Genomic DNA, 21689 nt, shown 5'->3' with positions numbered 1-21689 from the left:
CAGAGTTCAATATAAGATGAGCAGCTATATAAACGTTTTAAGTAAATAAATAAAGCTAGTTTCCTAATTTATTTCCACAGTAACATAGGATGGGCCTCACACAGGTGGTCTCCCTGAAGGAACAATCCCTGCCCAGGGATCACTTTCTCCGCTGGAGACCATCTCAGAAAGGACACTCTCGCCCAGCAGGAGCTTGATGGAACCTCTGCAACAAACCTGGGAACAAGATTCTGGGACGGCACTCGCCTTCCCTTCAGCTGCTCCACAAGCCAGCCAGACCAGACCAGAACACTTGCCTGGCTGCTGGGGAGCCACGAAGCTGGAGCTCTGGCCCAGCCTGTAGGGTCCCCTGGGACTGACTCAATGCCCCAAGGAAGCCCAGCAGCACCAATGCAGGAGGGGGGATTGGCCTCCTCTCCTACCAGTGCCCACCAGCTGGTAAAGTAACAGCACTCTCCTCGCCTTGGGCTGCCATGCATCAACCCCAGTTCTGCCATTGGGAGAGGGAGAAACCCCACCCTCCCCGTCACCAACAGCGCGCGTGACTTCATAAACCTTTGGCTGCCTCTCCTCTGAGCTTAAAAAGGACCCTCCCTCACTTTTCCTAGAGGAAATCGACCCCAATCCCCTGGCAAGGTTGGTGATTCTTCATGCACCTTCCCCAGCTGTGTCACTGTTCTTCTCAAGCAAGACTGATCTTGAGTAATAGGAAGAAGTCCGAACACGATCTGATCAGCTGGTCCTTCCTATGGGGTCCGTTTCATTTTCAATACACTTCCTGACGATTCCGACAGGGAATTTAAAACCTTCGCCTCTGTGGGACACTTTTTTACCGGTTCTCTGCTGGGAGTCCAGTATCCTCTGCCTGCCCAGCCCTACTTAACAAGAGGCCAAAGAATTCGGGGCAGGTTTTCCTATGGCGGTCCTCATTCCAGACAGCCCTCCGCCCGGTCAATTTCCTAAGTATTAGTTAAAGCTGCTTTACTCCAGGAAGGGTTTGGTCCCGGCTACTTGGGGGACCTGGAGTGTCCATTCTGAGTTCTGTTTTGGATTTTAGTCCTACGAAGAGAGAGGGGGTGGACGAGTGGGTAATTACATGCAAATATATGTACGCAGAATGTAACTCAACAGCCATCAGCACAAAGCGATGCGCACTTGCCCTAAAAGCACCAACTTTCTTGGCATCCATGCAGCTAGTTTTGGGCTAACTCGTGTTAATGCCCATTAATTTGTTCTGCATCTGTTAGCACCTCACTGATTAGCTGGATGAAATCCCCAAATGTGGCTATAGTCCAGTCGTGTGGAAGGCGGCTGTACATTCCTGGCAGGGCCCTGCCGGGAAAGGAAAAGATCCTTGCCCGTGCTTCTCTCTCTCGCTCGCTCTCTCTCTGGCTATGCCTAGGCTGGATGACCTCGGTCAAGCTGCTCACCTTCTGAAGAGCCTCCTGCTGCTCCGGGGTGAGAGGAGGGAGCCCCAGCTTGGCTGACGTGCTCTGCCCATTTTCCACCTTAACCGTTTCCGTGCCCTGAAATTGGAGAGACACTCATGAAAGCCCACCTGAACAGAGGAGACCCACGCGGAGGGGTCAGGGAGGCCCAGTTTCACTCAGATGGGAGGGGGAGGGAAAGGACCAGCATCGTAGTAAATTCAGAACAATATGATTCTTGATACTTAAATTGAGAAAGCCATTCTCTGGGTCCCTGCCTCTCACCCAATCACTCTCTGCTAGCCGGCTGATGCTTTATGCAGCTGTACAGCATTTCTCAGCTAGTACCTAAGGGGTTGTCCAGATGTTCAGTCATTTCCCACTTATTTAACCCATTGAAAGGAGGAAAAAAGGCACCAGTTGTCCTCATTTACCGACCACAATTGCGACTAGAATACCATCACTGAGTGACAGTCTTTTAGTGAAACTTCACATGGTCACATTGGCCTCACAACTGTAGTCGTTAGGCAAACCACTTGGGGTCATTAAGCACAACCTCCTCACATGACATCCACCCTCCCAACCTGCAACTTCCTGCCGGCTTCCCCACTGATTCTGCTTGCTGGAAGCCTGCTGTGGCAATCACGATACCATTATCATTGTAAAGTGGTTGCAAAGTGCTCAAACTGCGATCATGTTGACTGTGGGAATGTGGCGATAGCTGCAAGTTGGAGGGCCTTTTGTGACCCTACCTCTTCAGGGTCACTGTAGCTCTGAGCAGTTGCTGGATGAGACAGTAAGTGGGGAGTACCTCTATTCCTTGAGATCTGTTTGAATATTAGTAGCTCTGGTTTCTGGTTGGGCTGATCTCTGAGCTTGGCGGTTTGGCTGCAAACATTTTACCTCAATTTGGCAGCCAAATCGCCAAGCTTGGAGATCAGCCCAACCGCCCAACTTCTATTCCTAATCGTGCAATTATCAGTCTCGGGTTTTAGTCCCATCCTTCATTCTGCCCTTCACAATTTTCAGGGGAAATACATCCTCTTTAATTGGAAAATTCAAAGGGAAGTCATCTCTCTTCTTTTTTGTTTGAGTAGCTCAAACACGGATTCCTCCCCCTACCCCATTATTTTTAATGCCCTTAAGCCACTGATGTGGAACTGAAGAGACCTACATGTCACCTTCCCCTCTGAATCACCTTTTCTGCTGCACATCCCTAACCTAAAGTCCTTTTGGTGGCTCTTAGAAACCTTTGCAACCACCATTCATTCTGTACTTCTACCTTCTTGACCTCCTATCAGACAATACAGACTCCTGCAAGGTAACCAGGACTTTTAAGCGAGTAACCACTTCGCTTCTGCAGTATCTGACATTTTGTCCCCACTGGACTTGACTGTAGTTGGGCATTTGGTATCCGCTTTTTGAGCTCCGAGTTCCTTTTCCCGTTAATTTTCTACTGCCATGAAGTCCTATTGCCCATGACTATGGCTGAATGTTTTGCAGTTCATGATTCCAAGGATGCATTTATCAGGTTCTAGCAGTGAAAGTTTGATTTCTGCATTCAGAAATTGCAAGGGTGTCTGTTACCCCCAAGGGAGGGAGAGGTGAAAAGATGGGGGGGGGAGAAGAGAATTATAGGAGTGATTGGGCCCAGGGTGGTGCTGTACTATAGTGCTGGACACTTTTATAATGTATCAGATAATAACTCACCCCAAACTATAACCTCTCCTGAGAGTTTAAAGTTAACCGTTAAACACCACAGTTAAGGATGAAGCTTTGGGGCACTCCGTAACAGAGAATCTGGCAACTAGACTCTTTCCTCTGCTACGCCCAACGGAAACCATCAGGTAGGAGCGGACCTACCAGAGCAACTCTCAGTCCTCAGATGTGGTTCAGGAGGATGCTGTGCCTGGCAGCATCGCAATCCACTGGACAGTCTAGGAAGAGAAGGATGCTTGCACTCCCTTCATGTGAGTCCTTCCACAGGTCAACCATCAGCGGGACCATCAGCCGTCTCTTATCCCACGGTCAGGTATGAAACCGGACTGTCATCCATTTTCTCTGGAGCCTTTTATAACTGCAGTCCCACTCTTTCTTAATAACCTTCTCCAAAAAGGGAAGGTTTGGGATATAATGGAAGTTATTCATAACTGCTGGATTCAGATTTAGCTTTTGGAGGAGTGGATGGACCTACATCTCTTTCAGGACTTCTGGGGCCTCACCTTCCCTCAAATGGATTGACCATAGCTTGAATCAAGTTCCCAGTTCCTGCCTGGCCATTTCCACCAGCCAGGTTGTGCAGAGGCCCAATCCAGAGGTGGTGAAGTTGAAAACACAGGGAACTTTTTCCAAGTCCTCAAGATTCACTTTTTATGATCCAGACCATCTAGGGAAAGATGGTCAGACCATCCATGGAGGACCACTGTGAGTTCTTAGTAGAGAATATTGCAGAGAGGGAATCTTTTGCCTTTGTTGACTTAGAAATCAGCTAGAAAAAGTCTGAAATGACGTTGTCCAACAGTCTTATCTGGCAAAGGTTTCAGTCTGTGGACTCTAAGAAAGCAGACGGAACCCCGTGGCTCAGGAGCCCTTGGGGGGGAGGCGAGGCGGGGGTTCCTGACCTACGGGCCTTGGGAGAGCTGCTATGAAAAGGACAGGGGGCTGGACCCAAAGGGTTGTGAATAGCCCCATGGCAGGAGGGGGCATGCCGGCAGGTGTCCCTTGGGGAGCCGCTCAGGAGACCCTCCTGCAGGGCGACTGGGGGGACCCGGCCATTAGGTCATCGGCCTCTGCCTTGCCCTTTGCTGGGAAGGCTCGTGGGGGGGGCGCGGAAGTCGGGGGAGGGAGCCCAGGCCAGGGCCCCCCCTTCCCTTCCATCCTCCAAGGCTCATGCGCTGGGTGGGGGTTGGAGGGCAGCTGCTCCTGCCTCCAGCATCGGGGGCCCGGCTGGGGGGGCGGAGGGGGGAGGCACCTCTTTCTTCGGGTTGAGGCCTTAGCCTAGGGGGCAGCCCCATCCTTCACCCCACCCCAATTCCCATGCAGCCCTCACGTGCAGCGAGCTTGGGCCCCTCGATTTGCCGCTGGCGGCCAGCGGCCCGGACAGCACCCCAGGCCTCGGGGCCCGCCGAGCTCCGCGAGAGGCTCGGGGCCCAACCCTACCTAGAGGGCGCGGCCTGGCTCCGGAAACGGCCTGGCTGGGACGGGGGTCCGTCCGGGCGCACCTCCTGCAACGGGCGAGGGGGGGGGCAGGAGGCCGGCCTGCCCGCCCGCGAGGGAGGGAAAGGGGAGCGCGGGGGGAAGTGCAGTTCCGCCTCCCGCCCCGTCCGCGGCTCCGCCGGGGACGCCCCGCATCTCCGTGGCGCGGCTTTCCTCCGCTCCGACCGGCCCGGCCGCTTACCAGAGAGAGCGCCGCCGCGGTGGTGGTGGTGGTAGTGGTCGCCGCAACCGCCGCCATCTTCACCGCCGCCGCCGCCTCGCGCCCCGCGCTCCGCAATCTCGCGAGAACCAGGCGGCGGGAGGCCGGGCTAACGCGAGGCGGCTCCGGAGGGGATGACGGCCAGGGCGCCTGCGCGAGCCTTTTGATTGCCGCCAGACGCCCCGCTGAGCCTGTAGGGGGCGTCCTCGGGACGCGGCGGAGCCCCGGCCAGAACCTTTCCCGTTCGCCCCGCCCACCCGCCCTCGGAGGGAGCGTGCCGCGCGGGGGGAAACGTCAAGAGCTGGCAGAGCGCGAGTGGGCGGTGCTTAGACGCGGGGCGGGGCAGGGCAAAGGCGGCGGCCGCCAGGAGGATCAGTCGCTCTCCGCCTGTCCCCCCTCCCCCCGTGGGCGATCCCAGGAAGGGGCTCCTGGGCGGCGGCGCTCCCGGCCCACGCCCCCTCCGCTGGGAGGGGAGAGAGGGGAGGGGGAGGGGAAGGCAGGGTGGGCGGCGTCGGAGCAGGAGGCGGCCGGGCGGGCAGCCGGCTCCTCTCCTCTTCCCTCGCTCGGCCTCTGCCGGTTCAGGGGCCGTCCTGGCCGCCGGCCTCGGGCCTGGAGCCGGCGCCTCGGGCGGGGAAGAGCTGGGGCCGGTGCAGGGCGCCTTCCAGGAACGCCGCCAGCTTCTCCCAGTCGTCCTGGAAGAGAGCGGAGGGAAGGAGGGTTGAGGCCCCAGGGAGCGTCCCGGCCCTCCTCCTCCCCCCTACCCCCCCAAGGGCTCCCTTCCACGGAGCCCCGCCCCCCACCCAGAGCCCCCTGGCAGGAGGGACGTGTAAAAGCTCCAGCCACATGGAGCTCCCGAGGGCTACACAAGGGGGGGGGGCGGTGGTCCTCTGGCTGTGCTGCTGGACACACACACATACACCCCCGCTTAAGTCTGCCGGGCGAACCGCCCCGATGCCGCTTCCGTGATGGTGGGGGGTGCAGGAGGCTCACCTGGCGGATGAATCCGTACTGCACCAGCTCAGCCGCCAGGTCCCTGGCATTGTCGCCTGTGGAGGAGCAGGGATTGCCAGCCTCACCAGGTCGGCCTTTGGCCCTCCTGCAAAGTTCAGGGGCTGGGCCTGGACCGGCGGAGTGGCTGGGGAGCCCTTGCAGGGACCCACCTGCTCTGCCAGCTAGTGGCCTTTGCAAGGCAGCCCCTCTGCTTTGAGAGCAACTCTGATTCCCAGCTTGTTTCTGAGCACAATTCAAGGTGCCTGGTGGTCCCTCGTGAAGCCCCTCAAGGCTTGGGACGCGGGTGTCTCTAGGGCTGCTTCTCCCCCCTCCCCCCTCTAGGGCTGCTTCTCCCAAGAGAAGCCCCCGCAGGGCCCTGCTTCTAGGGAGTGTGGCCCCTGGGCCAGCTTCCCTGGGGAGACCAATTTTTGCCAAGCATGGCACCTGGCTGCTTCAGCAGACCTTCCAGATCTCCTGTTACAGGCCTTCCTCAGGCTGGAAAAATTCATGGCCACCTAGCCACGTGAATAAACAAATCCCCATGGGGGGGGAGGGTGTTGGAGGGCCTGGGGTGGGATGGCCTTTTCCAGATTCTCCTCAGGCAAGGAGGGAGCTGCACCTGCCTTAGGAACCCAGGGGGAGACCCTGTCCAGGACCCGAAGGCACAGCTGGCATGGCTGCCCATCCCCCACCTCTGTACCCCCCAGCAGGAGGGAAGTGGGAGAGACTCACTGGGGAGCAGGTCGTAGCTCAGCTGGCGGTGGAGCTTGTCTTCCAGGATGAGGAGGAGGGTCAGCTGTTAGGGAGGCACAGGTTAGCATGTATTGGGGCCCTCTGGGGCAGAGGAAGGAGAGCAGGGCACTTCCAAAATCTATCCATAAAACTACTAAGAAAGGATTCTTGGCAAAGCGAATGTATACCAGAGAAGGTGTCGCTGTTTGGAGCGCAATTTCAAAGATAAGCAAGCTTTATAGAATGACTTTTGTCCCACCTGAGAGCGCCTTTGGACTGTGCTGCCTCAGCCCTGGAGGCCCTTTAGCCCCTCCACCGCCTTTGCCCTGCTGCAGGACCCCTCCCCAAGCGGGGCTTTCGTGATCACTATGAACGGCCCGCCGTGAGCTTCCCTGCGCTCTCCTTGCCTGAACCAGAGGGGAACCCCCTCCCTATCCTTAAATCCTCACGCCCCCCACTCCCACCCCAAGGGGCACCTAGGTAAATGCAGGGTGAGGGGGGGGGCTGTTGAAAAGGCCCGGCTTCCGCTTGCCAGGATGCCTGGCCTGGTGCTCCCCCCCGGCCTGCAGCTGCAAGCGCTTCCCCAGGCCGTACGTACATGCCATTGCCGCCTCTCCTCCAGCCAGTCCATATTGCACTGCATTTGCACCACCTGGTGGGGGCAGAGGCAGCCCTCAGCAGAAGCCCCCTCCTGAGCCCCTGCCCCCCAGCCATGGCCCTGCTGGTAGGGGGTGCAGGATGCTGCCCCTCCTGGGGCTCTTCCCCAAGCTCAGCTCCCTGGCCCTGCATGGGAGCATCTCCCATGGCTGAGAGCCCCCTCCCAAGAAACACCCATCTCCCACCTGCCCCCCCAGCCGGCCAAGAGGGGCGGCCAGGCAGCTTAGTCTTTTTCCCCCGGAGAAATGGGGGTGCAGCACCGGGTGTTGGCCTGCAGCCATTTTGTGAGGGTCTCTGGGGCCACCTGAGCCGTCCCTGCAGGGGATGAGGGGAAATGGACTTTCTCCTCTGCTCCTGGTCAAAACTTTAGTCCCCACCCCATCGCCATGACACGTCAGCAGTGTCCTCCTGAGGCTCCTGGGCCGACCTCTTGCTGCCCACCCGGGGAAAGGTCCTCCACCACCTCCTCCTCCTCACTCACTGCGGGGGGGGGGGAACAGACTGAAGTGGTGCAAAGGATGGAAGAGAGGAGAGTCCCAGAGGCAGCCCCCCTCTTTTGCCTCCTTGGGCTCCAAACAAGGGGAGGGGGCTGCTGATCCGTAGAAGCCACCTCACCTTCCGCGTCTCTACATCAAAAGGCTCCGGTGTGGGGGTTTGGGCTTTCTGGGGGTCTTCCAGGGCCTGGGAACTGGACTGTGGCAGGCTGTGGGGCCGGATGGTGGCAAAGTTCATCAGGGGGTAGATACCATTCCTGGCAGGAAGAGGGAGGTGGGTCAGGCAATGGGCCCCAGCAAGGATAGTGGGGTGGCTGCAGAGGGAGAAGCGGAAGATGGAGAAACTCACCTGACATCCTCCAAGAATTTGTCCAATTCCAGGAAAGAGACCTCTGAATATCTAGGGAGGTTGGGGGGAGGGGAGGGAGGGCAAATTTAGGCCAGGTGTCTGTGGCAGCTGCAGCCGCCCAACAGAGCCAGAAGGGTCCAAGGTGCCATGGCTGCCAGCAGCCTCCGTGCCACAGCTGGAGATGGGTGCACCCAGGACCTGGCTTCTGCTTTGCCTGCCCTCTAGGCTCTCCCCTGGTGGAGAGGGAGGGGGCAGGGCAACAAGGGTCAGCCTTGGGCTGGGGGGGTGAGGATCTCAGCCAGGAATCCCAGGTGGCAACTGGCAGGCCCTGAGCCTCCTTGAGGGCGCTGCTCAGGGCCAGACCCACCTCCACTGCACAGGCAGCCGCCCTGCCTGTCGAATCTCTGCCATCACCTCACTGAGATCCAGCTCCTTGGTTTTCTCCTCCACCACATTTTCAGGCCACAGGTCTGCAAGACACAGGACTGGAACTCCAAGCCAGGGGCAGCTGGCCTTTCCACCCCATGGCCGCCCTTCCTGCCCACCCTGCTCCCAGCCCCCCCCCAAACTCACATTGGTTGGCGATGAAGCAGTGGGCAGCCAGGAGCTTCAGGGAGTGGACCTCAAAAAGTACCCGGTGGAACAGCAGGTCGTGGGCCGTGGGCCGCCGGCTGGGATTCAGGAGGAGGCAGCCCAGGATGAATTCCTGCATGGGGGGGGGGGAAGGAGAGGGAGGGGGGAGATAGTTACAGAGAGAAAAGCCTCTCTTGCCCCCCCCCCTCAGGCAGGCAGCTCAGCCCAGCCCTGCACAGGGACAGTTGAGGGTTGAGCAGGGAGGAGTAAGCTGACCCAAATGGGCTGAGGCGTCTTGATTAGCTATGTTTAGCTCATCCTGGCAGAAAACAGCCACGCCCGACATCACGCCCTTCTGACCTGTAGAGTGTCCAGAAAGGAGGGCAGGGGCAACTGGCCAAGCAGGGTCTTTCGTGTGTCTGATGAAAACTATTCATGCAAGCTTTTGAGAGGTACTGAATGTCGAACTGGCGCACAGATTGGTTCAATGAACAGAAAATCCTGCAAGCAAAAGCTCTCTGGCGCTCGGTGGCAGCCGGAAAGGTTCCCTTCCAGAGTGGAGCCGGCATTCCCAGAGCAGAAGGTGGTGCCCTTCTCCCCTCTGAAGACAAAGGTGGCAGACCCACCCTGGCCGAGCCTGGTGCGGGCCCATTTTAGGGGTCATCAGAATGGGCCTCATCAAGCAGGGCAGGTTCACACCACCCTAAGCCCCCAAACAAACCTCAGAGGTGAGTGGAGGTACAGCGGTGAGCACTTTAAGCCTGTGACCCGGTTAAGTCTGTTGTGTAAACACAGCAAATGAGGAGGACAACGCGTAGGCTCTGGCTGCCCCTGCTCCCTCGGTTTTCATCCTGTTTTTCTTCAGCTCCCCACCTCTAGTTTATTACTTTTCACTCAATTGCAGAAGTTTCTTATTTAAGGATCTTAAGTTCTCTGCAGCTAATCTCAGTTCTCAGGGTGGGTCTTGTTGAAGTAGCAGGAAGTGGAACCAGCTGGTTCTGTGGAGGCCACCTAAAGTTGTGCTTGCCTTTCTTGCAACTTCATCACCCTGTGATTTATCAAGAACTCCACCCCACCCCCAAAACAGAAATGCCTGCACATCTGACTGTCAGCTGCCACTCCACTCAGTGCAGACTGAGCGCCAGACTGCCATGAACTCTAGGGGGACTGGATGGCGGGGGAGGATTCAAGGAAAAATGAAAACTTCACTCTTTAGGTCTCAAGGTCAACCAGCTAGGAACAGAATATAGCTGCATTGCAACCCACCCTTGAAGCCCCCCCCCCTTCAGAAAATGTCTCCTTTGAATCTGATTGGACATGGGGGGCAGCATGGGCAGGCAACGAAGTTTGACTTGGGGATTTGGGTCCCTGAATTTCACTTTGGCTTTGCACTACCGTATTTCACTTCACTTCTAGTAAGTTACATCTTTCTCAACAAGTGGAGTTAAGGATCGTTCTTTCTTAGAGGCTCAAACTGAGGCAGGCCTGGCCCTGGCTTTTCCTGAAGGAAGAACTCTTGTCCATTAGGATTATCTCGCCATGCACTTCTTCTTCTTGTGCCATATCTGTTATTGGACATTGGCAGGTATCATGTTGGCCATGCACAGGTATCTATAATCCAAACTAGACTGCGTTGCCTCTGTCATATAATGTATGTGGGTATATGCATATTTCGGTATTTATTTTTGTCATATTTACTGTATGTAGTGTATATTGGAGGTGGTGACCCTTTGAGAGCTGTATGTACTGAAATTTCATTTTAATGTATGCTTATTAGTGTACATTCAAAGTGACAATAAAGTTATTATTCTATTCTATTCTTCTATTTTATTGAATTTCATTTCTGTTTTCTAGGGCATTGGCTATCTTGCCTGCTTTTGTGTCATCTACCATTCCAGATAGGGGGCTGTCCAGTCTTTTCTTAAAAACCATCAATGATGAAGCACCCACAGCTTCTGAAGGCAGTGTCTACTGGTTAATTCTTCTCCCAATCAGGAAATTTCTCCTTAGTTCCAGGTTGCTTCTCTCCTTGATTAGTTTCCATCTGTTGCTTCTTGTCCTGCCTTCTGGTGCTTTGGAGAATAGCTTGACCCCCTTTTCTTTGGGGCAGCCCCTCAAATATCAGAATACTACTATCATGCCCCCCCCCCAGTCCTTCTTTTCTGTAGACTGGCTATGCCCAAATCCTGCAACCATTCTTCATATGTTTTAGTCTCCAGGCTTTTAGTCATCTTAGTTGATCTTCTCTGCACTTTCTCCAAAGTCTCAACATCTTTTTTGTAATGTGGTGATCAAAACTGGATACAGCATTCCACGTGTGGCCTTTCTAAGGTTTTTAAGGCAATACTAATACTTTACATGATTTTGATTCTATGCCTCTGTTTATACAATCAAGGATTGTATTAGCTTTTTTGGATGCTGCTGCACATCGCTGGCTCATGTTTAAGTGGTTGTCCACTAGGATTCCAAGGTCCCTCTCACAGTTACTGTTTTTGAGCCAGGTCTCACTTAATCTGTACTTGTACCTTTCGTTTTTCCTGGCTAAATATAAAACTTTGCTTTTCTCCACATTCATTTTGTTGGATAAGGCCCATCGTTCAAGTCTGTCAAGATCCTTTTGGATACTGAGCTTGTCTTCTGGGGTGTTGGTTATTCCTGCCAATTTAGTGTCACCTGCAAATTTGATGATTTCCCCTTCTATTCCCTCATCTGTCATTTATGAAGATATTGAAGAATACTGGATCTAAGACAGAACCTTGTGGTACCGTACTGCTTACTTCCCTTTATGTAGATATAGCACCATTCAGGACTGCTCATTGAGTACTGTTTGTCAGCCACTTACAAATCCATATGGTGGAGATGCTGTCTATCCCACATTTTTCAAGCTTACCAAGAAGTAGGTTTTGGTCTACTTTGTCGAATGCCTTACTGAGGTCTAAGTATATTATGTCCACAGCATCTTGGCAATTTTCTCAAAGAATGAAATAAGATTGGTTTGGCGTGATCTTCTTTTAACAAAACCTGCTGGCTTCTAGGCATAACTTTATTTCTAAATGTTTGCAGATCTGTTTTTTTCATTATATTTTCCAGGATCTTTCCGTGATCTTCTTTTAACAAAACCTGCTGGCTTCTAGGCATAACTTTATTTCTAAATGTTTGCAGATCTGTTTTTTTCATTATATTTTCCAGGATCTTTCCAGGTATTGAGGTTGGGCTGATCAGTCTGTAGTTTTCTGGGTCTGTTTTTCCCCCCATTTTTGAAGGAGGGAACCAGATCAGCTCTTTTACACTCCTCAAGGTAATTCCAGGATTTTTTAAAGATATGATACAATGGTTCTGAGATAACATCTGCCATCTCCTTCAGAACTCTGGGATGTAATCCATCAGGTCCCAGAGATTTATATTGATCAAGATCAGACAGGTGTTCCCTTACTATTTTAATTTTTATTTCTAGACAGTTTATTGTAATGTTCTTGGTAGGTTGGGCTATAGTTTCTTTTTGTGTGAAGACTGATGCAAAGAATAAGTTAAGCAGCTCTGCTTTCTCCCTACTGCCTGTTCCTTCCTTGCCATCTTCCCTCTTTAGTGGAACGACTGCTTGCTTGTTTGTTGTTATTTATATGTTGAAATAATTTTATTATCTTTGACTTTTGTTGCAAGTCTTTGTTCATTCTGAGCCTTTGCTTTCCTGACGTTACCTTAGCAGATTTGGGCATATTCTGCCTTAGTTATGTGTCCCTCTTTGTGTTGTTTGTACTTGTCCTTTTTGTCTTTGAGTTTACCAGAGAGATTTTTGTGCAGTCATGGTGGTTTCTTCTTAGATGTCTTGTTTTTCTTTTTCAGTGGTATTGTACTGGACTAGGCTTTTATGAAGATATTTTTCAGAGTTTTCCACGCTTCTTGAGTTCTTTTCCCCTTTAGGATTTTCATCCATGGAATCTTTCCTAGGCTCTCTCTGAGTTTGTTAAAATCTGCTCTTTTAAAGTTTAAGACACTGATTGGATTATGTTCTATTGGTTGCGTTTGCATTATATTGAATACCAGTACGATGTGATCACTCTCGCCCAAAGTTCCAGCAACTTCAACTCCCTCTATCACTTCTTCTCTATTAGTAAGAATTGGGCCCAGTACAGCTTTTCCTCTTCCTCTTCCTTCCCATCACTCTTTACCTCAATATGTTTTTCTTTTTTTCTTCCTTCTTTCTCTTTACTCTGTACGTTACATAATCAGTTATCTAGTGGTTTTTGCTTAGAATTAGGTTCTAAAGGTCGTGGAGATCCCCCCCTCCTCGCCCCAAGAGGATAGCAAATCTGAATGTTGCAAAATTGATGGTAGATCAACAGTTGCTGGTTGTTCGTTGCTCACTGAGCTTGTTCTCAAATCAGGACAATCACTGGAATTTCTTGGGAGGCCTTCCACCTAATATTACTCTTCTGAATTTCTTGAGTTTCTTGTAAACGTGGCTGCTTGTTCTTAGCAGGGTGAAGCCTGATACCCAGAGGACTATGAGGAGCCACCTGCTTCTTAGCGAGCAAGAGAGAGATGGATGGATGGATAGCACTTGGGGGGGGGGCGCGTTTTTTGTATGAAATGGTTCCTGCAACACTGTATAATATGACCTCTCTCTAGTCTGGACTGACCGAATGGGTAGATGGTAAAGAAGGGATAACATGAACTCCAGCTCTCTCTGTCCATTAGAACCCCGAGGGGGGGGCAGAACCCCAGGAGGACAAGAGTAACATCCATGTGCCCATACTTGACAAGCAGGATTATTTTGCAGTTCTGAGCTCAGGCCCGTGGAAATGTTATGTGCTATTCCAGAAGACTGGGGAATGGGAACCGCCAGGCGGCTGGAGACCAAGGTGATCGCGGTCATCCTGTCACCCCTGCCCCACCTCAGAGGGGTTGTGCTGCCTCTCACCCGCATGTTGGGGTCATCCAGAGAGTGCCTAGCTCGCTCAATGGCCTCCTTGGTCACGGAGGAGTCCCCGTTTGACTGGATCTCCAGCACGGCCATCTGTGGGAGAGGGCAAGATGGAGCTGGGCTGGCCACACAGGCAGCAGCTGGGTTCCAGACCCCCTTTTGCCAGCAGCAAAGCTGGCCGGGGGAACCTCGGCCTCTGCCCTCGCAGCCCCTTACCTCCAGAGCACACATCCCAAAGGAAAAGATGTCCACTGCGGTGCCATCGGCCGTCTCTGAAAAGCCAACAGCGTCCCATGGAGCCGGCATGCCCCAAACGACCATGCCCCTCCCCCCACCGGAAGAGACTTGCTCTCACCTCCGTACTCCGGAGGAAAGAAGTGCAGGTTCCGCGGGTCTTCCCGCTCTGTGCGGCCCGGACTGTGGAGTTCGGGCGGAAGGGCTGCGGGAGGGAAGGAAGGCGCTTGCTCAGGTGGCAGGCCGGAACAGACGCCACCAAACCTCAGCACGGCCTGGGGCCGAGGGTGTCCTTCCTGCATCAGAGGGTGGCAGCCCAGACACAGTCCTGAAGCCAGGTGAGGGCTGAAGGGCCTGACTCTGACACGGGAGCCAGCAGAGAGGGGCGGGAAGAGGCAACTCCAGGCAGCTTCACTTACCCTTTGCAAAAACACGATGCCAGACTGTGGGGGAGAGAGAAGAAGGCCATTTTACAGAGTTGTGGGGGCTCCTACCCAGAAGCTGCTGTGTCACCCCAGCGTTTGCTTCTCATCCTGAGCAAACAAGTCCCGGACGATGTGTCAGGCTAAGCTCAAGAACGACGGCCAGCAATTCAGCCAGAGGTCAGTTCTTTATTTGCTTACACACCATAGACAGAATCTTGCCAGACTGAACCCTCGCTACTCCCATATGCCATGGGAGATTTTAGGAAGGGACCATCCCGACTCTCTTTCTTTGTCTCCTACCTGGCTTCAGGTTGTGCTGCCTCTTCTTCCCCCCCCCCCGTTTCTGGAAGGTGCTCCCCTCCTGCCTGGGAAACTGATGCGCTTCACATAGCCCATCGCACCAGCTCCCCCTCCGTGGGCATCGTCTCTCACACAGGAGAAGATGCTCCCAACCACACCAGCCCATGCGTGGCAGGTCCATGCACAGAGTTCTTCCATGGGGTGTGTCTGTGTGTGGGGGTATTGGCAGGTCACGGGAAGCATGGCAGAACTTGATCAAGCCAACACACATACATGCATGCACAGGCGTGAAAGCAATGGACTGAGGCCCCCAATTTATTCATTATATTTATATTCATCCCACTGTTACGGCAACTCTGGGTGGCTTACAGAATAAGAAAAATAAAAATACAAAACACTTAAAATTAGAAAAAATTAAACAAGAAGCTAAAAACCAAGAGGACAGGTGAAAAAGGTGTGGACAGCTCCTCTTTACCCTGTTGGTCATCTAGAACGCCCCACTAGGGCCCTCGGCCACCCACCAGAGCCAAGGCTCCCCTGAAGGCCAGGAGGGTGGGGGCCAAGCTCACCTCCAATATTCCAGAAGGCGGGGGCCAAAGCAGAAAAGGCTTCTTGTCCTGGACCCACCAGCCCAAATTCTGTGGACAATCCTTTACAGGTAATGACCAACCCCTTGAGTTGGATCCGGAAGCAAGCGGACAATGGCGGTGTTACATGCATGCCCTCCAGAAGGGTCTGCACTGCTGCATTCTCTATCGCTTGTAGCTTCTGAAGGACAGCCCCAGGCAGAGCGTGTTGCAGTGGTCCAACCAAGAGATGATCAGGGCTTCAGGACCCAGGAGGGAGGGGGAGGCCACAGGTCTTTCTCAGGGCCCTGTGGGAGCGGTAGGGGTCTCCCTGGCTAGCTTTCCTTTCAGGCGCTCCAGGGTCTGCCCCAGCCCACCTCATACCTGATCCAATTTTGATGAGCCCATTGTGCTGGATGAAGATGGTGTCACTGGTGAGGTTGCCGTGGATGATGGGGGGATCGCAGGAGTGCAGGTAGCTGCAGGGAAAGAGTACTGGGGGAGCCCTGCGCCTGACAGGCACTGCCAGCCATCAGGAGGGGCAGTGTGGCTGAGGAGGGGCTGGGGGGGAAACTTGGGACTCACCTGAGAGCTGAGAGGATCTGGGTACACCAGCGCTTCCATGCCTGTTGGGGAGAGAGCAGAGGGAGAAAGGCAGGCCGGCAGCCCCTCCGCCCAGATCCCCCTCCATTCCCAGGCTGTGGGCAGCCTGAGGGCCCAGCCGGGTCACCGCAGAGGTCCATCCACGGTGCCAGAAGCCCTGTGCCCAGCCTTCTGGAGGGGCTCCCAGGGTGGCCGACGCAAGCAGCTGGAGCGGGGGGGGGAGGGACCCACCCTGGCATTCATCGCTTTGTGGTTCTTCTTGGTCTTTTTCAGGAACTGCTTCAGGCTTCCTGAGGAGACGTACTCGGTGATGAAGATCACCTGCAGGGGAGGGGTCAGAGTGGGCCCAGTGGGTGCCCCCCTTCCCAGGCACTAAGGGGCTCTGGCCCCTCTCCTCCCACAGGGAAGGCTGCCTCTTCTCGGGAGCCCTCAAGCCCGGCCCCTGAGAGAGACTAACCAAGGCGTCCCCCTCAAGCCCCTTCCCAGCTCCACTTTCTGATCCGGTGGCCTGCCGGATGCTGCCAGCCCTCACCCTGCCCCAGCGCCCTTCCCCCGTGACCTCTTGGCTTCAGAGGGACGTTCCTGGAGCCCCTTGCCCTGAGCCCAGCCCTCCAGCCTCAGGCAGCCCGGCCTACCCTGCGCACACTCGCCTGGGCTTTGCTCTCCTTCACGTCCAGCCAGTATTTGTGCACCTTCACGATGTTGGGGTGGTCAACGACCACCAGCTGTTCAAAGGTGGCCTTGATCGTCTCCTGTTGGGCAAGGGGCACTTCAGGGGAAGGGAGCCTCTGCCAGGGGCAGCCAGAGACGGGCGCTCTGAGCACAGGGACCCCTCCTCCTCTGGGCTCCACCCACCTCGTACGCCATGAAAGCCGCCTTGTCGGTGAACTGCAGCTCGTTCCACACCACCTCCACTCCCTCCTCCGTGTCCATGGCCAGGAACGTGCTCTGGAGCCCAGGCATGTTGCCTTGGTTCACCTGTGGGCATCATCCAGCTTCAGGAGCCAGGCCAGAGAACCCACAGGCACCCACAGGACCCTGCCTGTGTCACAGGGTCCAGAACCAGCCAACGGCCTGGGCAATATTGCATCTGCAGCCTTCCAGAGGTCTTAGACAGGCCAGAGGTGGATCTGGACAAGTCTGACCCTGGCTGTGGGGCAGATCTTGCCCCTGGGGAAAGGCCAGGAAATAGGCTGGCACGTCCCTATCTTGCCAGAGGGGAGGTCGAGGCACAGGGCCCTGTCTGCCCATCAGAAGCAGCTCCGTGTCTTGGCTCAGCTGCCCCTTGCATGCAGCATGGAGACCCTCAGGCGGCCCCTCATAGGGCTGCCCCACTGCCTGGCAAAGGCAAGGGCACACAGCCCCCCCTGCTTTAGAAGGGAAAGGTGGGGCTGTTCCCCCCTTTCTTCTTGGTCGCACAGCACTGGCTCCATTGCCCTCCTCCTCCGACCCCCCTCCCCAGGTCTCCAGACCTTGTCTGCAACCAGCAATGGCCTCATCAGCTCCAGAGCCTGACCGGGCACCTGAGGCCGGAGACAGAGGAGGAGAAGCCAAGCGGCTGGGGCGCCCTAGCCCTGTCCTCTGGCTCCACGCGCAGGATTAGGGCAAACAGGACAGCTCTGGGGGGGGAAGACCCAGAGGGGCCCGTTCCCTGCCCTCCAGCTGTGTCACCACTGGAAGGGAGCGAGAAAGAGACCAGCCTCCGAGGGGAAAGGGGGCCTTCCCCTCCCCATGCCCTTAATGGGATGGCCATATCAGCCCATTTCCTCAGCTCACACGTGACCCGTGTGACATATAAGCTCCCCACCCAGAACAGGTGGAACCTCAGGATGTGCCCTGAACACCCCTCCCCCCCAAGTGTTGTTGCAGCGATCGCCACTGCACTGGCAACGGCCCCCTGGGTGAGCGCAGCCCCCTTCCCAAAAGAAATGGGGCAGAGAGCCGTTCTCTGGGTCCTCCAAGGACAGGAGCCTCTGGCTGGGCATCCAGGGAGGGGACTGAGGCCAGCCCCCCCCCAAGCTTTCCAGGAGCTGCTTAAGGAAACTAGTCCCAGGTCCAAATAAGGGGCCCCTCAGGAGTGGGGTGGCTGCCTGAAGGTGCTACCCAAATCCCCCCCTTTGCCATTTGCCAGCAGGGCTGCCAGCGGCTGCCTTTCCAGAGAATAAAGGGGGGGGGGCACTGCTTTCCTCATGTAGAAGCCAAGGCTGGTTTGCTGGTTCTCTGCTCCTTGATGGGCTCTCCTGGGCTGAGGTTGGCAGCAGGCGCTTTGGGAGCCCCCTGGCTCAGGGGAACCAGGGACAAAGGCAGCAGCTTCCCCTCACCCCCTTGGGGCCCGTCAGGAGGCAGGGTTCAGCAGAGGACCGCCAGCAAAGGGACCTGCTCTCTTGTTTTCCTGAGACTGGAGACTTGGGGAGGGGGCACAGCCCAGTGCCAGGGTGGCGTTCTGGCAGGAGGAGGAGGAGGAGGAGGAGGAGGAGGAGGAAGGGGGGTCTGCACCCCTGGAGGACCAGGGAGGAGAGGGGGAAGAGCACCTCTCTGCCCAGACCCAGCTTCTTGTGCCCCCTTCCCCACTCGCTTCTGAGAAGGCAGCCTCCTTGTCCCGGACTGTGTTTGGGCAGTTCATTCAGCTGATTCCCCTGCAGCCTCCTTGCAGCTGGCAGATAACATTAGATTCTGGGTTTTAGTGTTCTTTATTTCTCAGGGATAATTTATAGAGTGGATCTTAACAATTTTTCTAGGCATTTTGATTAATTCTCTTGTTACTGAATTAGCATCTATACCTAAGTGTTCACCATAAAACACTCAAATAAATAAACAATGAACCACAGGAAAAATATATCTGCTCAGGCAGGGAAAGGAAAGCACTGCCCAGGAGAGGATTCACGGCCACTTCAAGGGCCCTTCACCCCATGCCCAGCCCCACCTTGGCCCACCAGTGAACCCTTCGCCCTGCCTTTCCCTCTTCCCTCTTGCAGAGAGAGGGCAAGGGGACTGCCACCACCAAGGAGAGCCTGGCCTGGGTACCAGCACAGCCTTCTGATGGAGGCGTTGTCATGACAACTGCCTGCAAGATTCAGGAGGCCAACCGGCAGCACAGTGATTCTCTTGGGAGCCCAGGGAGGGCCCTGATGACCAAGCGGACGGTCTGTGGAGCGGCTCCCCCAAGGGACAGGCACCCTGCAACGGAGCTGGGCTTCCACTCTGCTGCCACTTACAAGAGGCTTCCCACTGCTTCCCTCCTCCGGGGAAGTGCTGTGAATTCAGGATGGGACATAAAACTCTTTTGTCAATCTTCATCTGGCCTAGAAATTAGACTCACACATTCTGTGTCCTCTTCCCGAAGGAAGCAAGGAAGCAGCAGAGGAACGTGGAGATGCCCACGAAGAAAGAGGCTGTGCAGCAGCCCCTGCAAAAGCATCAGCCTAGCCTGGCACGACAGAAGTGGGTGACCAGGAAACCAAGACCCCCCTGCCCAAGCTCTTCACCCGAGCAGAAGCTCTCCCGGGCTTTCACAGAGCCCAGATCAATAAGGGGTGGCTCTGGGGTGGCTCTATTTCCTGACCTGGTCTACCTCGCAGGGCTGACGGGAATGCGTCTCTCCTTTTCTGGCAAGGCAAAATGGCCACTCACCCATGCCACGCCCCAAGAACAAAGGTTTCCTTTGAGGCCACAACAAGCAAAACTCGGGGAAGCAGAGCCAAAGCTCTGGGGGGGGGGGGAGGAGAGGCAGCACTGGGGACTAAAGGAGAAGAAAAGGCCCAGCCCTGCCCTCCTCCGATAAGCCTCCCATCAAGGCCCCCCAGGCGATAAGCAGCAGTTCAGCCAAGCCCATGCTCCACCCAGTCCAGGGATGGCCCATAGCCTCTCCTGAGGTGGGGGGAGCAGATGAAGAGAAAGAGCCAGCAGATTCCCTTTGCTGACCAGCCCTGCAAGATCCTTCTTAGAACAGTGACCCTTAGAGAGGAATCGGCAATGGGGGGGGTCAGTTGCAATCAACCAGAAAGCCTGAGGGGTTCCCCATTCAGCCCCCTCCAAGCAGACCCGATGGGGCTCCCAAACCGGCCATTGGAGGAAATGTGGTGGAGGAAATTCCGGCGGCCCAGAGCCCCACACGAGGCAGAGGGGCCCAGGGGGGCCCTTCGGAGAGCCAGCTGGAGGCTGCTGCTCTCAGCTCTCCACAAGGGTCCCCAGGTCAGCCTGGTGGGCAGAGCTGCCAGCCTGAGAAGGGGGAGAGAGACTTGGGTGGCCCTGCCGGCTAAAGCCAGGCTGGGCCCAGGAACTGGCTGAACAACGCCTGTGCGGTGAGCCGGGCAGGAATCCCACTTGCCCTGAGGGAGGGGCCTGTGGATGAAGAGGAGGGGCGGGCAGCAGCCTCAAAGATAAAGGGTACTCACCCCGGAAGTTCTCCAAATCACACCCAGGTGCTGCCAAACAAAGCGCAAGGACGCCCGAAATCCCTAGCTGGGAGGCAGCATCATGAACTTGCAAAGCTGGTTTCTCCACTCTGACCTCCCCCCCCCCGCCCTGTTTTCTGGGAGAGGCCCCTTGGAGGACAAAGGGGGCTGTCTACTGGGGGGTGCTGGGGGGGAGGACCCCAGCCCGCCTCTGCCAGGGAGCAGGGAGAGTCAGGACAAAGGGCGGGGGCAGCTCACGCGAAGGGCAGGAGCCAGATCGCTCACCCTGGGGTACCTAACGGGGCAGCCGCTTGAGGCAAGACCTCCACCAGCTCGGGGGGGGGGGGAATACGCCCAAGGAGGAGGACAGACAAGGTAAGATCCTCCCGCCAAGGGCTGGGATGATATCTTGCAGGAATCCTCAGAAGGGAACCCGGTGTGCCCCCTCTCCTACCCCTCTGCCCAGGGAAGCCTCTGCGCTGAATGGCCAAACTCTGGGATGCCTTTGCTGGGTGGGCAGGCTGAGGAGGAGGAGGACCCGGGGACGGTCAGGCTGTGCTCCTTGTCACTGTCCCTCCCCCTTCAAAGTGAGGATCCTCCACCAGCAGGAAGGAGGGTGTCCCAGATGGAGGCTTAGGAGACCCTTCTGGGGTGGGGGAGGGATGGGGAGAGCAGGAGCTGGCCAGCAGTGGGGAAGAGAGCCTCGCCCCAGCTGGAGAGCTGCGCTTCCCCTGCTCCAAAAGGTCCGGGGGGGGGAGGCTTGCCACTGCGCCCCCCTTTGCCTTGCTAAGGATAGGAGATCCGCCGGCAGACAGCCGAAGGTGGGGGGGAGTGCTTGGTGACAAGAGCCGGCGGGCGGAAGGGAGGCCCTCGTGTCCCGGGATGGAGCCCCGATCCCACCACTCAGCTTGGAACTGCCGGGGTCCGGCTGCGCCCCCGCACCCCAGTCTCCCGCCAGGCGCTGACGGGGGGGGGGCTCGCGGTGGAGCCGATGTGCGGGGAAAAGGCTGGGCTGTCCGAGCGAGCCTACCTCGCGGGGTGAGCGTTGTGGGCCAAGGCTGGAAGGGGAAAGCCCCGGCCCGGTAGGAGCGTCTGAGGACGGGGGAAGGGAGCTCGACCGGGTTCTAAGTAAACAAACGCCTCCTGTCGGGCAGCGTTCCTGCGGGTGAGGCGCAGGCGGAGGCGGAGGTCATTCAGTCGGGCCGCCCGCCCCCAGAGCGATTCCCGCCGCCGGGACCGGGAGGGCGGAGCGGCGCGGGCGCTCGGCTGCCGACTCCTCCGCGGCGCCCCAGCCCGCGGCTACCTGCTCCTTGCGCTTCTGCCAGCGGCCGCAGGGGCTCTCCTCCAGCACCTCGCTTTCGTCCTCGCTCTCCTCCTGCGCAGCCGCGCGCGCCGGGTCCGTCTCCGCGCTCCCCGACATGTTTCCCGGCGCCGAGCAGGGCCGGGCAGCGGAGGACGAGGGCCCGCTCGCCGCTGCTCCCGGGAGGCCTCTGGGCGCCGAGCCACCGCGCCTCTTTGCCTCGCGGTCCCCGCTGCGCAGCGCAGCGCAGCCGGGCGTCACCACGGGGCGGCGCGGAGGACCGCCCGCCTCCGCCGCCTCCCGAGC

General features: G+C 56.4%; 2 protein-coding genes across 5 annotated transcripts in view; both read right to left on the bottom strand.

Annotated features, from left to right (window-relative positions):
• The window catches only part of PUF60 (poly(U) binding splicing factor 60), a 12559-nt gene extending 7603 nt beyond the window's left edge, over positions 1–4956 (bottom strand). For both annotated transcript variants that reach the window (XM_039364614.1, XM_039364615.1), the window contains exons 1-2: positions 4825–4956; positions 1431–1526 (exon numbers count right to left, since the gene is read on the bottom strand). In XM_039364614.1, coding sequence (XP_039220548.1) covers positions 1431–1526; positions 4825–4881 — 153 coding nt within the window. In that variant the 5' untranslated portion in view covers positions 4882–4956. The remainder of the gene's footprint in view (positions 1–1430; positions 1527–4824) is intronic.
• NRBP2 (nuclear receptor binding protein 2) lies at positions 3290–21689 on the bottom strand. Of its 3 annotated transcripts, none has more exons than XM_039364617.1 (18): positions 21387–21681; positions 16545–16667; positions 16325–16441; positions 15921–16010; positions 15672–15712; positions 15471–15565; positions 14215–14238; positions 13917–14000; positions 13778–13833; positions 13559–13654; positions 8638–8770; positions 8432–8534; positions 8065–8115; positions 7837–7972; positions 7163–7216; positions 6565–6628; positions 5833–5888; positions 5391–5534 (listed from the first exon to the last, which is right to left on the bottom strand). In XM_039364617.1, exons 1-18 carry the CDS (start codon positions 21501–21503, stop codon positions 5421–5423), a joined length of 1554 nt encoding a protein of 517 aa, XP_039220551.1. In that variant the 5' UTR covers positions 21504–21681; the 3' UTR covers positions 5391–5420. The 3 variants fall into 3 exon arrangements, with proteins under 3 accessions (XP_039220550.1, XP_039220551.1, XP_039220552.1); XM_039364618.1 differs by having other exon boundaries at positions 16340–16441; positions 21387–21676; XM_039364616.1 differs by lacking the exon at positions 8065–8115 and having other exon boundaries at positions 3290–5534; positions 7837–8029; positions 21387–21689.

Source organism: Crotalus tigris, unplaced genomic scaffold (assembly GCF_016545835.1).
Source record: "Crotalus tigris isolate CLP2741 ecotype Arizona unplaced genomic scaffold, ASM1654583v1 scf7180000019818.546109, whole genome shotgun sequence".
Classification (NCBI taxonomy): domain Eukaryota; kingdom Metazoa; phylum Chordata; class Lepidosauria; order Squamata; family Viperidae; genus Crotalus; species Crotalus tigris.
This window is presented reverse-complemented; position numbering and strand designations above follow the sequence as displayed.

Bases quoted from the DNA above. Each gene is read 5' to 3' on its own strand.
- NRBP2 (XM_039364616.1), bottom strand. From the start codon at position 21,503: ATGTCGGGGAGCGCGGAGACGGACCCGGCGCGCGCGGCTGCGCAGGAG. The intron at 15,713-15,920 runs GTGGGTCCCTCC...TCTCCCCAACAG, and splicing joins ACAAAGCGATGAATGCCAGG to GCATGGAAGCGCTGGTGTAC. The intron at 6,629-7,162 runs GTACGTACGGCC...CCTCCCTAACAG, and splicing joins AGGAGAGGCGGCAATGGCAT to CTGACCCTCCTCCTCATCCT.